This window comes from Macaca thibetana, chromosome 8 (genome assembly GCF_024542745.1).
Source record: "Macaca thibetana thibetana isolate TM-01 chromosome 8, ASM2454274v1, whole genome shotgun sequence".
NCBI classification, from domain to species: Eukaryota; Metazoa; Chordata; class Mammalia; order Primates; family Cercopithecidae; genus Macaca; species Macaca thibetana.
The window spans coordinates 4500498-4518304 of NC_065585.1; the positions used below are offsets into that span (position 1 = coordinate 4500498).

A 17807-nucleotide genomic window follows, 5' to 3' on the forward strand; every position below is an offset into this window, starting at 1 on the left:
CCCAGCTGTCTTACTTAGATTTTTTTTTTATTTCTACCTTCCTTTCTTTTTTTAAAATAAGATGGGGTCTCACTATGTTGCCCAAGCTCTCTTGAGCTGCTGGGCTTAAACAATCCCTTGCCTCAGCCTCTAGAGCCACTTAGATTTCTGAAATTTAGATAGGATCTCAGGCTTCTGTAGATAATATTTTCTGTTGTTAATACTAATATAGAAAAATTTTAATGTAGCTTAATTAGTTTTATAAGTGAAAACTTGTATAAGTTTTATAGATGAAAAGTCTTTCTCTTTCCCAATCAAGATTCAAAATTAAGTTTACTTACATACAGGCCGGGTGTGGTGACTCACACCTATAATTGCAGTGCTTTGGGAGACTGAGGTAGGAGGATCAGTTGAGCCCAGGAATTTGAGACCAGCCTGGGCAACAGGATGAGACTCTTATCTTTACAAAAAAAATTTAAAAATTAGCCAAATTTAGTGGCATGTGCCTGTGATCCTAGCTACTCAGTGGACTGAGGCAGGAGGATCACTTGAGCCCGGGAGGTCTAGGCTGCGTGGAGAGCCATGTTTGCACCTCTGTATTCTAGCCTGGGCAACAGAGCAAGGCCTTGTCTCAAAAAAAAATTAAAAATTTTTCAATTTTTTTTTAAAGCTTACTTGGTTAATAGTAAGAGCATTATAACCACAAAGCCAATTATTAAGAATATGTATGGATCGCTTCATCATGCTTAATACCAATTTTTTCATATAATAATCATCTTTAGAGAACTTTCCCTGAGACAAGCCCTGCATGGGAGTAGCGCATTAAATGCTCATTTTCATTTGTGCCTGTTGCTTTCCTGCAGATTCCCACTGGATCAATGGAGAGCCTCAGGATGAAGGTATCTTAGAACAGCCATTCTCAAAGTGTAGTTCTTGGACCTCTGTAGGTCCCCATGACCATTTCAAAGGTCCGTGACATCAGAACTCATCTGATAATGTTTTGTTATTTGCCTGAGGCGGGTGGATCGCTTGAGGCCAAGAGTTCGAGACCAGCCTGGCCAACATGGCGACACCCGGTTTCAACTAAAAATACAAAAATTAGCCAAGCATGGTGGTGCCCGCACTTGTAGTCCCAGATACCCAGGAGGCTGAGGCACAAGAATCACTTGAACCCAGGAGGCAGAGGTTGCACTGAGCTGAGATCGCGCCACTGCACTCCAGCCTGGGAAACAGAGCGAGACTGTCTCAAAAAAAAAAAAAAAAAAAAAAAAATGTTATTTGCCTTTTCCACTAATAGAACTGCTGACACCTTAGCACAAATCAGGACAGTGGCATGAAGTTGTACTAGACATCACTGTGTTCTTCACCCCTGTGCTCACACACACAAAAAATGCCATTTTACAGAAGAAAGGCCTTGATGAATCTGTGAAAAATATCTGACATGAAGACCCAGGAAGGGCATGTTAGCCCTGCTGCTGCACACCTAGACACGATATCTTGTCTTGAGAAAAGCACTATACAGTTGAGTTGCAAGCTGGACTAAACACTTTTTTTTCATGGAAGGCCAGCTTTACTTGAAAGAACAGCTGGCAGACATACTGTTCAGAGTTGGATATTTGGTAGACATTTTCTCAAAAGAGAAAGAAGTGAGGCTGTGACATTGAGGAAAACAACTATTTGTTACCAGTGATAAAATTTTTGTTTTCAAGCAAAAATTAGAGTTTTGAAAAACTTACACCGTGATCTTGACAGCTTTCTAAATTCTTAGACTGTTATAGTAAGCTCAGGATGATATTAACATGTGTTATTTTAAAAATGTATGTTGTTTACTGAAATGTGTTAACATTGGGAGGATCTGTGCAGCTCAGTAAATCAGTATCTTTCAAATGACCTACACAGGATGTTAAAAATCACACATGAGTATAAGTTCCATTGAAACTACAAGAAAAAGTAATGGATTTTTTTCCCTTTTTTTTCTCCCTTAATTCTATGGATTTTAATGTAACAGATGATACCATTGTAAATTCCACATTGCAACTCACCTTTAAGAAGCTGTCACTTGCATTTTGGTGTTGAATCAAAAAACAGTACCACAATTGTGCTCAAAATCTACGGAAATACTCCTCCCTTTTCCAGTTGTACAGCTCTATGAGTTTACTTTTTTTCCCCCTCATGTATTGCAACAAAAGAGAATATCGTAAGACTGCAGAAACATATGAGAACCTGCTGCCTTCTGTTAAGCCTAACATTAAAGCGAATTTACGTAAATGTAGATGTACATGTGTTCTTCTCAGTTTGGTTTGTTTGGTTTTGAAAAGGTGGTTTTTTTAGTATGTGATGAGCTTATTCTTAAGTGAATTAATAAATACTTTTTAGTATCTGTTTTAATTTCTAACAGTATGAGTGTTGGTAGTTATATTCCAAATAAAAACTCTTTAGAGTCCTCAGTAATTTTTGAGACTGTATAGGGGTCCTGAAAATGATGAAATGTTTGAGAATAACTGCCTCAGAACATTGTTCTCAACCCTAATCAAACCCAGCACAGCATTTATATAAAAAATGATTTTATAATGTCCCATTTACTAATCCTGAAATAAAATACATAGGTAATAGAATGACTTACCAATTTCAGAATATCAGTGGAAGAATACTAGTGTTTGGAGACCCAACTATACAGGAGAAATTAAAAAGAAAGTCATTTTTTATAACGTTATGCATGCATGTATAAAGCACTCAGGTCGAATGACATTGGGAGACATGGTGGCATAGCCAGATCCTTACACCTGTTTGTGGACTCACCATGAATACAGCAGTGACAGAGCAGACCCCCACAGCTATACCTGATAGGAATTTCATTAGTCTTGGTGATGTCATTTTCTAGAATGGTAAGAAAATCTTGGTAAATTTTAAATGAAACATAATAAAATTGCCCATCAGTATACACGGTAGTTGCTGTTCTGGAAAGTTCAGTTCCTCATAAACTATACAGAATATCTATACAAACTATACAAAATATATAAAGCAGAATTCATTCTGTGTTCAAGCGACAGGGATTTTATTGTTGCTGTTGTTTTACTTACATAAAGTTGAGAGAAACAGCAGAAAGTCCTGCGGGGACCAGGCATGGTGGCTCATGCCTGTAACCCCAGCACTTTGGGCAGCCAAGATGAGCTGATCACTTGAGGCCAGTAATTTGAGACCAGCCTGGGCAACATGGCGAAACACCATCTCTACTAAAAATACAAAAATTATCCAGGCGTGGTGGTGTGCACATGTAATCCCAGCTATTCAGGAGGCTGAGGCACGAGAATTGCTTAAACTCAGGAGGCAGAAGTTGCAGCGAGCCGAGATCACACCACTGCACTGTAGCCTGGGTGACAGAACGAGACTCCATCTCAAAAAATAAAAATACAAAAATTAGCTGGGTGTGATTGCGCATGCATGTAATCCCAGCTACTTGGGAATCTGAGGCATGAGAATCACTCAAACTCAGGAGGCAGAGGTTGCAGTGAGCCGAGATCATGCCACTGCTCTCCAGCCTAGGCAACAGAGCATGACTATCTCAAAACAGAAAAAGAAGTCCTGTGGGATATGAAACAAATCCTGTTGTTCAGGCCTGTCCCCTCACTGCCAGAAATCTCACTTGCTGACCTCTACCTTAATGCCAATTGTGCGATCATGGAAAGCACCCTCACTAATACAGTTCTCCCTTGATATCTGCAAGGGATGGAGATTAAAATCCACAGATGCATAAATTCCTTATATAAGATAGCACAGTATTGCATATAACCTACATACCTCTTCCAGTATACTTATTTTTGTTGTTGTTGTTGGCTTGTTCTGTTTTTTGAGATGGAGACTCTCACTCTCCAGGCTGGAGTGCCATGGTGTGATCTCAGCTCACTGCAACCTCTGCCTCCCGGGTTCAAGCTATTCTCACGCCTCAGCCTCCCAAGTAGCTGGGATTACAGGCGTGCGCCACAACACTTGGCTAATGTTTTTGTATTTTTAGTAAAGACAAGGTTTCACCATGTTGACCAGGCTGGTCTCAAACTCCTGACCTCAGGTAATCCGCCCACCAAGGGAGCTGGTTATTGTACTCCTTTTGTCATTGACAGTAGGGAGGCATAGAGAGCTGAAGCACCCTACTGTGAACACTGACAGTCTGGCTCAAAGCCTGCCCTCTTGACCACCATGCTAACCTCCAATTTGTAGAGAACAGAAGTAGAGCTGTTTTACCAATACAGTTGTGCTCTCCATGGCTGTTGGTTAGCAACATTTGATTTTGTGGTGTCCTTTGTGCAAATATTTTGTCTATCATAAAACATATTTTCAACTTTTTACCTTTTATTTTTATTTTGAAATGGAACCTTGTGTTATCATTTGCTACCCAGTTAAGTCTTTGCATCACTGTGAGATAGTTTACATTGGTTTTGCCATTCTCTGATCTATTTATTTTGTATATTCCTTTTTATTTGGTGAGTCAGAAGTACGCTTTTAGAATAGCATCATGGCCCAGCAGATTTTGGAGTCACGCAGTTCTACCACTACCACCTATATGCCCCTATTTAGATTGCCCAGTTTATCTGAGACTCTGTAAAATAGGGATTATAATATTGCTTCATAGCAATGTTGTGATCAAGATTATCAAATTGTATGTAAAGTAGGTAGTTCAGTACACACAGAATACACAGTAAATTGCACCTTTTTTTTTTTTTTTTTTGCCTGAATTTATCAAGAGTGCATCACTGTGCAGCTGTCAGCTCTGTTTATTGTTCCAGTCCCTGGCTCTGCCTCATTCCGTTCTTGGACTCCAAGAGCATTTGATTCAGGAAACCCTTTCCCCTGCAACCATTATTAATGCTTGTATATTAACACATATCTTTAAAACAAGTACAAAGGTAGCCGAACTCTTTTTGCCTCTTTTAATTCAACACAACCATGTCGTAGAACACCCTTTGGAAATTGCCACCATGGCACACAGAGTAGAGAAAAGCCTAGAATGCTCTCTTTATACCCTTTTCCTGTTTGGGGTGTCTTTGGGGGAATTCATGTTGTTATTTAGTTAAGTTTAGAGCAGACTCTATCTGGAACACTGCTTGAAACATGACAGGGCTAAGCGAAAAGGAAGGATTTTTTGCCCTCAGGAATTTAGCAGCTCATAATAGCAGGGGTAGAGCAAGTGCAAAGTACCTGCGACCCAGGGTAGGGTTTGAAAAAGGCCTCCTTAGGAGAACAGAGGACATATGTTTATGTTAGGCTGGCAAAAGCAGGAGCTGTTCTGTGAAAAAAGTAACATCTAAAAGACTGAAAGGATCAGAAGTATTCTACAGATGGAGGGAGGAGACATTCCAGGCAGAGGGGACAGTATAAGCAAAACTGAGGGGGACGTGAGACTGATTTAGAGACCAAAACATACTCTGGACCTAACTAGAGCAAAGCACGTGTTCACCCAGCACTGTGGGAGAGAGACAGGCACTAAAGAGTTTTCTTTCCTAAAAGTGATGGGACTTAAATCCATTTCATTTTATTCTGGACTTAATTTGGCTAGACAGTAATGGGTTTCCACCTTGTTAAATCCTCCAAGTTTTAAAAGACTTTATTGACTTCTTCGAGACTTCTGTTTCAGACTAAATTGTTCTTTCACTATGAACTTTGAATTCATTTATCCCAGAAACAAAGTGAGAATTTAAGACCTGGAAGTGACTTTAGAGATCCTCTAGCTCACCCCCATCTTATGGATGAGGATCTAGAAGCCAGTCAGTTTCATCACTTGACCATAGTAACACAACCAGGAAGTAGGCAAACAACAGAACACAAGTGCCTTCTCTCCAGGTCCCGGACTGCTGGACAGAGAGCATTTGGTTCCCTCGGGCTCAGAATATTCAGTATCCCGTTTTGTTATTAATGATACTTCAATAGCTTTATTAAGATACAATTTACATACCATACGGTTTATCCACTGAAAGTGTACAGTTCGGCTGGGCACAGTGGCTCACTCCTGTAATCCCAGCACTTTGGGAGGCTGAGGCAAGCAGATCACTTAACACCAGGAGTTCAAGACCAGCCTGGCCAACATGGCAAAACCCTGTCTCTACTGTAAATACAAAAATTAGCCTGGTGAGGTGCCGCATGCCTGTAATCCCAGCTACTTGAGAAGCTGGGGCATGAGAATTGCTCAAACTCGGGAGGCAGTGGTTGCAGTAAGCCGGGATTGTACACTGCACTCCAGCCTGTATGGTAGAGTGAGACTCTAAATAAATAAATTGTACAATTCAGTGTTTTTTAGTATATTCAGAGTTGTGCAACCATCACTACAACCAGTTTTAGGACTACTGTTTTTAGTAGAGACGGGGTCTTACTGTGTTGCCCAGGCTGGTCTCAAACTCCTGGGCTCAAGTGATCATCCCACCTCGGCCTCCCAAAGTGCTGGGATTACAGGCGTGAGCCATAGCGCCCAGCCTAGAACATTTTTATGAAATGTTCTAAAATGAAATCCTGCACCCATTAGCAGTCATCCCCCATTTCCTCCTCCTTCCGACCGCTGGCAATCACTTATATACTTGCTGTCTATATTAATCTTTCCTAGTCTAGGTATTTCATTAAAGAAATCGTATGTTCTTTGTGACTGACTTTTTTCACTTAGAATGTTTCGAAAGTTCATCTAAGTTGTAGCACGTGTCAGTACTTTATTCCCTTTAATTACAAATAATATCCCTTTCATAGGTATACAGCATTTTGTTTATCCATTTATATCAGTTGACGGACATGGACTGTTCCCCATTTTTAGCTACTGTGAATAATACTGTTAAGAACATTCATATACATGTTTGTGTTTACTTATTTGTTTTTTTCAAAGATACAGTCTTGCTATGTTGCCCAGGCTGGCCTCTTAATGCCTCGGCTCAAGCGACCCTCCCACTTCAGCCTCCTGAGTAGCTGATGCACATGTTTTTGTGTGGATATATACTTTGATTTCTCTGTTACATATACCTGAAAGTAGAATTGCTGGATCATATGCTAGTTCTCTATTTAGTTTTTCAGGAATAGCCATACTGTCTTCCATAGTGACTACACCATTTTACATTCCCATCAGACTGGCCTGATTGGTTTTCAACTCCTGACCTCAAACAGTCTGCCCACCTTGGCCTCCCAAAGTGCTAGGATTACAGGCGTAAGCTACCGTGCCCTGCCCAAGATTTAAGTTTTCTTCTAAGAATCTTAGAGTTTTTAACTTTTACATTTAGACATGTAATCCATTTCGAGTTAATTTTTGTGTGTATTGGGAGGAAGAGGTCAAACTTCTGTTTTTCACGGGTAGCTGTCCACTTGCCACAGGATCATTTGTTGAAAAGACTGTTCTTTCCGCATTGAAATGTCTTAGCATCTTTTTATCATTCTTCTCAACTAAGCTCTATTAGGAAAATGTCTTTCTCTATTCATAAAGTACAGGTTTGTCAAAATCCAGAGGTTCATTCATATGATGCTCTGTTGATTTTACAGCCCAGCAGACCGGGTTATCCTAGTCCGAGGTCCAGCGAAGGATTTTATCCCAGCCCACAGCACATGGTACAAACCAATCATTACCAGGTATGCCAGTCATTACGGGTATAAACTGTGTTACTTGATTATTTAGCACTTTTGGGATATAGAGGTACATTGTGCATGTTTTTATTTGTGTACTTATGAGTATGATTTGGCCGATAGAAAGCTGGGAAAGTGCTTACCCTAATCATTGACTGATGTTGTCTCAATACCCCACACAGAGGGCGTTTGCTTTTCACGCCTTCTTCAAGTGGACAGGGCCAGGGCCTGCTGCCATTCTTAGGCACGTTTTCATCCACTCGCTATGGTAAAAGGCAAGGTGAAGCCAGTGGGCACACACTCTGCAGAGGGAGTACTGAACTGGACCGTTTTTATGGAAGGCAAGAATAAAATTCAAAATTAACAGAACCCAGATGAAATACCATATGGACAAGTGTGAAAAGTGTTAGATTTATAGACAGATACCCTGTGCAAATTAGAAAAAATTATCCTTGAATGAAAAGGGCCTGAAACAAAGTAAACAATTCATTTGTTTCGAGAAAAAGTTATTAACTTTTACTGAGGTATACCTTACAATGCGCACAGGTCTTTGTTCCGACAGATGCATACCCCAGTGCATCCCATCCTCACTTCAGGATATAGAGCGTGTCTGTGACCCCGGCAGTTCCTTTGTGCCCCTTCCCATCAGGCACTTCCTGCCCCAGGAGCAACCATTCTTCTCACTTCTAGTATCAGAGATTTCTGCTTGTTCTAGAATTTTATATAAATAGATCATATAGAGTGTGCTTTTTAGGCCTTATCTTTTTTTAACTCATTGTAATGTCTGTAGAAGTCAGAGTCCTATTGAGGGTGTCGGTACTTAACCTTTCCTACCTCCTTCACAGAGTTGTTGAAAGCATGGTTTAAATTAAGGCCTCTTGGGTCAAAATGGGCAAAAAATCTTAACTTTGGTACTTAACTGTCAGTAATAAGGGAGAATGTAAGCACTTTCTTATTAGAAAAGATAGGTCAGTGGTAGTTTAGAACAGCAAATTTCAGCCTCTTTAGCCTCCAGATTCTAATGTATTAATTCTGGAGCCCAAGAATAGCTTATCGTTAGCAAGCAACCTCAGTAGGTTCTGAAGTAGATGACTCAGTCAGACCTATGTTTTGGGAGACACTGTTCTGAGATGGCCGCTTGCCTGGCAGAAGAGGAGTGAATCATTTTTCTTGGGCACCTGTCTGTTCGTTCAGCAGGGTTGCACTGAATGTTCATCTACTCTGCCTGGCACTATTCTAGGCACTGGGAATATGAAGACAAATAAAGTACTCTTTTTTCTCATGGAAGGAGCTCACAGGGCCCTTTGTCAGTTTAGATTACTACCAGTTCCATAAGTGAAGAAGCCAAAACCCTGACCCAGCACAAGGGTCAGAGCAATGGGAAGTACACAGGTGGCCTAAAGAAAGAAACCCCACCTCTATGATTGCTGAGAGACCCTGAGCTCTGGCAAACAAGCAGATGGGCCCCAGAGTCTATGCCTGGCTGGTATGGAAAGTGAACTGGCCCTGAGTGGGAATTGAATACGAGCATTGTTTTGAGAAAACATGACAGCACCTGCTTAATGAGACAAGCTGTTAGCAGAGAGACAGTTCTCTTTGTGTCCCAGCAGGCCTGGTCTGTGGCACTGTCAAGATTTGAAACTCTCATATGTGTTTGTTAGTGGCTGTCTGTCACCAGTGCAGTGGAAGCCCCTGAGAGTGAGGACTTGTCTCTATTTTAAGGGCTTAGAACAGCGTGTAAAAGTGAGTAAATAGAGAATTAAGTAAAACATTGATTTTTTTCATTGAACTAATGTGTGATTAACCTTTCCCAAGCCTAAATTTTCCTCTCTTGTAAATGAGACCAACTATGAGACATTTCCTGAAGTTACTTCATTTTTAGCCTAAAGTGATCCTTCTACATGGTTACTATTATGTAGAAAACTGCCTTAGACTATTTTAAACCTCCTTGTGAAAATTCCTAAATGTTGTCTGGCAATAATATGTCCCTTTTCACCAAAAATCTTGATATAACATTTTGCATTTAGTAGCAGTTTTTATTATTAAGATATTTTCATTCAAATAAACTGTGAGAACTAACTATATGTCTCACTTGAAAATTCATTAATTTTATATTGTCCATATGGAGTTTTGGTATAAATTAATGCCTAGAGACCGAATAAATGCACAAAACCTTTGTTGAAGGGTGTGTTGATATTTGGAAATACAGTTTTGGCTGTGCTTTATCTCACTAAAAAATTAACTGACAACACCCACCATGCAGCACTAGCCTAATGAGGTGTGGAAACCAATACTGATTCTGTTCTCTGTCTTTCTCTTGATTGAGAGAAGGAACCATATAAAGAAACCTGTCTTATTTTCCCTCTGCCTTGAAATTTTTCTCTATGTCCAACCGAATGTCTTCTCTCTGCCTTAGTCATCATTGTTAGAATTTAAAGGTACGACTTATCCTACCATCAGCTCTCAGGTCATTAGAGGACAAACAGTTGAGGGGTTTTGTGTGTGTGTGTTTTGTTGTTGTTATTGTTAGGGGATAGTGGTTGGTTGGGCAGGAAAGGGGGTTTCTAGAGCAGAGTGTGGCACAGCCATTTTTGTGGCTTCCTGTTGCTTTTGCATCCAAGGATGGCCTGCCCTCATTATTTTAGTAAATGTGAAATTCCAAAGAAACAATTTCTTATTTTCTAGTATATACTTGCACTAGCTCTCTAATGCAGCCATAACAAATGTCCTTTCTTGAGACTTTAGCTGAGAGTCCATTTCCTTGCCTTATCAGCTTCTATAGGCCACCCACATGCCTTGGCTCACGGTCCCCTTACTCCGTGTTCTGAAGTCAGAAGTTTTTTGGGTTTTTCTGTTTTGTTTCGTTTTTTTGTTTTTTTGAGACAAGAGTCTCGCTCTGTCACCCAGGCTGGAGTGCAGTGGCGCGATCTCGGCTCACTGCAAGCTCCTCCCCCCGGGTTCACACCATTCTCCTGCCTCAGCCTCCCGATTAGCTGGGACTACAGGCGCCCGCCACCGCGCCTGGCTAATTTTTTGTATTTTTTAGTAGAGATGGGGTTCACCGTGTTAGCCAGGATGGTCTCATCTCCTGACCTTGTGATCCGTCCACCTCGGCCTCCCAAAGTGCTGGGATTATAGACTTGAGCCACTGTGCCCGGCCCAGAGCCAGCAGTATTAACTCTCTCTGACCCTTCTTCAGTGGTCCCATGTCCCTCCCTCCTCTTACACTTCCCTCTTGCACTTTTAAGGACCCTTGTAATTACACTGGACTCACTCAGATATCCTGGATACCCTCCCATCCCAAGGTCCTTGACTTACAACCACATTTGCAAAGTCTCTTTCACCATGTAAGGAAACATATTCACATGTTCAAGGGATTAGAACATGGGTATCTTTGGGGGGCCATAATTATGCCTACCACAATATTCTCTGTAATTTTAGTTTCCTTTGTGTATGAAGCAGAACTGTGCAGATGTTATAGTTGAACATTACCTTGCCTCCTTACTCATTCACAGGTTTCTGGCTACCCTGGTTCACATGGAATCACAGCCATGGCTGGCAGCATCTATCCAGGTCAGGCATCTCTTTTGGACCAAACAGATTCATGGAATCATAGACCTCAGGAGATAGCAATGTGGCAGCCCAATGTGGAGGTAAATCGGGTGTCTTGGGCTTCAGTTTGTTAACTTATAAAGGATGGCAAAGCTGGGCATGGTGGCTTACACCTGTAATCCCAGCACTTTTGAGAGGCTAAAGTAGGAGGATTGCTTGAGCCCAAGAGTTTGAAACCAGTCTGGGCAACATAACGAGACCCTGTCTCTACAAAAAATAGAAAATTAGTCACGTATGGTGGTATATGCCTGCAGTCCTAGCTACTCGGGATGCTGGGGTGAGAGGATCGTTTGAGCCTAGGAAGTTGAGACTGCAGTGAGCTGAGATCGTGCCACTGCACTCCAGCCTGGGCAACAGAACAAGAACCTGTCTCAAAAAAAAAAAAAAAAAAAAAAGTAACAAAGCATGGCCTAAGACACCTTTTATTTCTAAATCCTAAGATTTATTGATTTTAATGACTTTTTTTTTTTTTTTTGAGACAGAGGCTCACTCTGTCTCCCAGGCTGGAATGCATTGGTATGATCTCGGCTTACTGCAACCTCTGCCTCCCAATTGTTTGAGGCAGATTCAAACAATTCTGCCTCAGCCTCCCGAGCAGCTTGGATTACAAGCGCAAGCCACCACGCCCAGCTCATTTTTGTATTTTTTAGTAGAGGCAGAGTTTCACCATGTTGGCCAGGCTGGTCTTGAACCCCTGACTTCAAGTGATCCACCGCCTCAGCCTCCCAAAGTGCTGGGATTGCAGGCTTGAGCCACCATGCCCGGCCATATTTTAATGACTTAATTCAAAGATCAGGATACTCCATCTACTCAAATGCTTTCTGGTTTCATGAACTTTTTTAACTAAAAGAACCCAGGGAGAAATACTAAAATCTTTAGTCCATATATTTGAAAGGCAAAGCCCTCAGTGGAATATAATCAGCATATGCATGAGGCCAACGAAGAAACAGGAAGACAGAGCATTCAGTTCTTTGGATCATGTTAATTTTTACTAAATTTTCCTGGTAAAACCAAGAACTACTCTTACAGTTTAAAAATTTATTTGAGCTGGGTACAGTGACACACACCCATAGTTGCATCTACTCAAGGGGCTGAGGTGGTAAGATAACTTGAGCCTAGGAGTTCAATGCCAGCCTGGGCAACATAGCAAGACCCCATCTCATTAAAAAGAAAAAAAATTACTTATTTGAATAAAAGAGCATCTATAGTTGTCTGCTACTTATGTTCTTTTATTTAATATTTAATACTCTATAATATGTATCATATTTCAGCCTTCTATTCTAGATTGTTTCTACTTTTTTACTATAAGTAACAATGTATTCTTTGCACATATTTTGTGTTATTTCTTTAAAATAGACCCCTACAAGTGAATCTGTGAGCTAAAGGGTTGTATACTTGTTAAAGATGCTTGATGCACATTAAATTGCACCCTGCAGAAAAGTTACTCCCACAAGCACGGTATGAGAGATCCTGTTTCTACCATACTTGCTGTTCTGCTTATCTTTTCTTGAAAGACGCATAAAACAATGTAAGAACATAGGAATAGACTTAAGAGACTGGACATGCTGTTTTCAACCCTTCTTCCAGGACTCTACAGCATTGGACCTGCGAGGGATTGGGCAAGTGTTGCCAACCCACCTGATGGAAGAGCGGCTAATCCGACAGCAACAGGAAATGGAAGAAGATCAGCGCTGGCTGGAAAAAGAGGAAAGATTTCTGGTAATTGTGTTTCTGAAAGGCTTCTTTGACTTTTTAAGCCATGTTAGAGTCTACTATATTGCAAATTATTGCAAAATGTTATGTTTCAAAGCAGGAGAGTTAGTTTTACAACTACTCCTTAAAACTTGCAATAGGCCGGGGCCAGGCACAGTGGCTCAAGCCTGTAATCCCAGCACTTTGGGAGGCCGAGACGGGCGGATCACGAGGTCAGGAGATCAAGACCATCCTGGCTAACACAGTGAAACCCCATCTCTACTAAAAAAAAATACAAAAAACCAGCCGGGCAAGGTGGCGGGCGCCTGTAGTCCCAGCTACTCGGGAGGCTGAGGCAGGAGAATGGCGTAAACCCAGGGGGCGGAGCTTGCAGTGAGCTGAGATCCAGCCACTGCACTCCAGCCTGGGCGACAGAGCCAGACTCCGTCTCAAAAAAAAAAAAAAAAAAAAAACTTGCAATGGGCCGGGCACGGTGGCCTATTTGGGAGGCTGAGGCAAGCAGATCACCTGAGGTCAGGAGCTCGAGACCAGCCTGGCCAACATGGTGAAACCCAGTCTCTACTAAAAATACAAAAAGTAGCCAGGCGCATGCCTGTAATCACAGCTACTTGGGAGGCTGAGGCAGAAGAATTGCTTGAACCAGTAGGCAGAGGTTTCAGTGAGCCGAGATCATGCCATTGTATTCCAGCCTGGGCAACAAGCGAAACTCCATCTCAAAAAAAAAAACTACTTGCAATAATATGGCTGGATGTGGTGGTTAATGCCTATAATCCCAGTGCTTTGGGAGACCAAGGCAAGAGGATCACTTGAGCCCAGGAGTTCAAGACCAGCCTAGGCAACACAGCAAGACCCTGTCTCTACAAAAAATAAAAAAAATTAGCCGGGCATTGTGGCTTACACCTATGGTCCCAGATACTTGAGAGGCTAAGACTGAGTCCAGGAGTTCTAGATTGCAGTAAGCTATGATTGTGGCACTGCCCTCTAACAGATCCAAAATCCCTGTATCCAAAACCCATAAGGGCCATGTGTGTTTCATAATTCAGTATTTTTTAAATACTAAAAAGTTAGTGTAATATGCTGAACATTATACATTATTTAAGACTCTAACAACATGCCAGAGTTAAAACCACCAGTATTTCTATAGCAAAATGCAAATAATCACATTAACAGTTAAATAAAGATTATAAGATGCTTCATCTGTTCAGGTTTTACTACCATATTAGTTTGTTTCAAACATAGAAAAGCACACTTAACATTTTCAGAACTTTTTAGGTTTTAGAAATGAGGATAGAGGAATGTGGACTTGTCCTTTTATTATCTTCATTTTAACAGAACAGGAGAGAGAGACCCAGAGAGCCTCTGTGCCACAGAGCAAGACGGTCTCTTACAGGAAAAGAAAAAAGAAAGAAAAAGCTTGCGATAATGGATTATTTGCTTTTATAATTATCTTTTAGGGATAAATTTCTCTAAAATTTTAGTAGTGTCATTTTGGGCTCAGAGCTGTGAGCATTTGTTTGGTTTTTCATTACCGCATTGTTTACCCAGAAACAACTCCTGCTTCCATGTCAGCTTACATATAAACTATTGCATCTTGCTACTGCAGGCTGTGTAACAAGACAGCTAAGATTTGCCTTCCTGGCATTTATGGCTGATGTGAACCTCCTTCCGGATGTGTCTGGACATATGCATGGGAAATGTCTTCCTTCAGGCAACCCTTATTGAAAACCACTTCAGAAGTCCCTTGGGGACAGAGAGGAAGTGGTGGGACAGAGCAATCTCTGTATGTTACTTGACACAAAGGTCCTTTTAGACTCATGGTCCCTGCTGCCAAGCAATTCTGTGCCCTCAGCCTCAGAACTAAGGACTGTGAGAACCTATTCCCCACTCTCCTTGAACCCAGAATAGCTATTTCAGTCTTCCTGTAGTTGCCTCAATCATATTATGGCCGAAAGAAGCCAGGATTCATAATTTAGAGCCAGTAACTTTACCTGGTCTCTCATGCTTTGCATCATTAAACATTCACTGACACTAACTTTGTGTTAAATTTAACCAATTTAGAATTTTGAAAGCATAGGATAAAACTTTCCTTCTGAATTAAAGCAAATCTTGAGATTGTAAGGCAGATGGGAAAAAAAATTGTTATTTTTAGCCTGGCACGGTGGATCACACCTGTAATTCATCCCAGCACTTTGGGAGGCCAAGGTGGACAGATCACTTGAGGCCGGGAGTTCGAGATCAGCCTAGCCAACATGGTGAAACCCTGTCTCTACTGAAAAAAAAAAAGAAAAAAAGGTGCAGTGACTCATGCCTGTAATCCCAGCACTTCGGGAGGCTGAGGCAGGCTGATTACTTGAGGTCAGAAGTTCGAGACCAGCCTGGCCAACATGGCAAAACCCCGTCTCTACTAAAAATACAAAAATTAGCCAGGTGTGGTGATACGTGCCTGTAATCCCAGCTACTCAGGAGGCTGAGGCAGAAGAATTGCTTGAACCTAGGAGGCAGAGGCTGCAGTGAGCCAAGATGGCACTCCAGCCTGGGTGACAGAGCAAAACTCAAAAAAACAAAAATTAGCCAGGCATGGTGGTACACACCTGTAGTCCCAGCTATTCAGGAGGTTGAGGCATGAGAATTGCTTGAACCCAGGAAGAAGTGGTTGCAGTGAGCTGAGATTGTACCGCTGCACTCCAGCCTGGGTGACAGAGTAAGACTCTGGAAAAAAGGGAAAAAAAAATGTTATTATTTACTACCACTAATCTGAGTGAATTAATTTGGATATTATATCTATTCTAAGAACATATGTTCTCTAGCCCTACATTTCAAAACTATTTTTTGTCCAGATAGCCTCTTTTACCAGGCAGCATTGATTTGTATTTTTAAAGGTAGATGTTATAAATTCTCCGAGCTAGAGTTCTTGTATTTCAGTCCCATATATGACTGCATTTGGACAAAGGGTTTGCTACCAAATGTTGTGAAATGCTACTGCTGTTCTATTGCTCTGACAAAGAAGAACATCAGGAAGAGCAGAAGAGGACCCTGTGTATCACTAGGGGTATTGGGGGAGGCAGCAGAGTGTGGATAGCATTTGAGCCAAGGCTTAAAGGAGAAATTGGAATTTTTAGGGCAGACAGGCTAGGGAAATACATTCCAGGAAGAGTGAAGAGTGTGGGTAATGACACGGGGTCAAAAGGCTATATTCCAGCCAGGCACAGTGAATAATCTCAGCTGCTCGACAGGTTGAGGCAGGGAGATCGCTTGAGTCTAGGAGTTTGAGAGTAGCCTGGGCTTAGCAAGACCCTGTGGCAAAAAAAAAAAAAAAAAAGCCCTAAAGGGAGGAGGATCAAGTACCCAGAATTCCTACAGTATATTATATAAAATGTCTAATCTCTAACAAAAAATTACAAGACATACAAAGGAACAGAAATATATTCGAATGATACACAAAAGAAAAAAAGACTGTTGTGGCTGGGCACAGTGATTCACGCCTGTAACTCCAGCACTTTGGGAGGCTGAGGCAGGTGGATCATCTGAGGTCAGGAGTTCAAGACTGGCCTGGCCGACATGGTGAAACCCCGTCTGTACTAAAAATACAAAATTGGCATGCCTATAATCCCGGCTACTTGGGAGGCTGAGGCAGGAGAATCGTTTGAACCCGGGAGGCGGAGGTTGCAGTAAGCCAAGATCATGCCACTGTACTCTAACCTGGGCAACAGAGCGAGACTCTGTTTAAAAAAAAAAAAAAAAATGCACACACACAAACTGTATTATAAGAACTTCCTGTATCTGGATGTGACCAAAGCAGAGCATGTTTGTGGGGAAATGGAAAATATTTCTTACTATGTGTTTCGGGTTTTGTTTTTACCTTAATAACCATGTAATTGGAGCATCTTCATTTGGTCCTAAACCTGTCTGTTGGGTAACTTCTGAGATAGCTTGCCTGGTGCTAAACTTGGAGGCCATGATGGCATCGAGGCAATTTCCCACTCAAGTACCTTTCCTTTTTTTTTTTTCCCCAAAACAGGGTCTCACACTGTCACCCAGGGTAGAGTGCAGTGCAGTGGCACAATCACGGCTCATTCCAACCTTGACCTCCTGGGCTTAATCTGTCCTCCCACCTCAGCCTCCCAAGTAGCTGGGACTACAGTCACGCACCACCACGCCCAGCTAATTTTTGTTTTTGGTAGAGTTTTATCATGTTAGCCAGGCTAGAACAAGCATCTTTCTTAATGCTCGTAAGTTGGTATTGTATTTTTATCTTTGCTTGTTTTCCTTACTAGACTGAGCACCTCATGAGTGCAGAGACCATGGACCATGTCTTCTTTTTGTGTCACCTCAAGGATGACACATTACCTGCACCAGGATTTCTCAGCCTGGGCATTGTTGACATTTGGGACTGGGTAATTCTTTGTTGTAGGAGACTGTCCTATGAATAGTAGGAGTTCTTAGCAACATCTCTGGCCTCTACCCACAAGGTGCCAGAGAACCTTACTGAGTGCCAAGCGTGAAGCTTGAATGAACTTACTGTATTATGATGTGCAGTCCTGCGTTCTCTCCCCCAACCCCCTGTACTCTCACACATGCTCACTCTCACCCTCTTTCTCTAATAAAACATAAGTTCCTTAATGGCAGCAGCTGTGACTTAACTGTCTTCATCCTGCTTCATTTTTCTCCTAATGTTTCTCACTGTGTGACAATGTCTCACTTGTTTTCCTGTCTCCTCCACTAAAGTGTAAGCATCACAAAAATGAGAACTTTATTTATTCAGCACTCTCCCCCAGCTCCTATAGTACCGTTTGTTCAGCAGTAATAAGGCTCAAGCAGTATTTATTAAGCGAATGAATGTACCGCCATACAGTGTTAAGCATCTAAATGTTAGAGGTCAAGAGGGAGGAAGGAAGAATCTGGGGCAGGAATCATAGCGT

At 41.7% G+C, this 17807-nt stretch overlaps 1 protein-coding gene across 26 annotated transcripts in view; it reads left to right on the plus strand.

The window, feature by feature from the left end:
* Positions 1-17807, plus strand: part of PTK2 (protein tyrosine kinase 2) — a 356647-nt gene that overhangs the window by 302261 nt on the left and 36579 nt on the right. For all 26 annotated transcript variants that reach the window (XM_050801647.1, XM_050801656.1, XM_050801658.1 and 23 more), the window contains 3 exons: positions 7483-7569; positions 11079-11216; positions 12763-12894. In XM_050801647.1, the coding sequence (XP_050657604.1) occupies positions 7483-7569; positions 11079-11216; positions 12763-12894 (357 nt within the window). The remainder of the gene's footprint in view (positions 1-7482; positions 7570-11078; positions 11217-12762; positions 12895-17807) is intronic.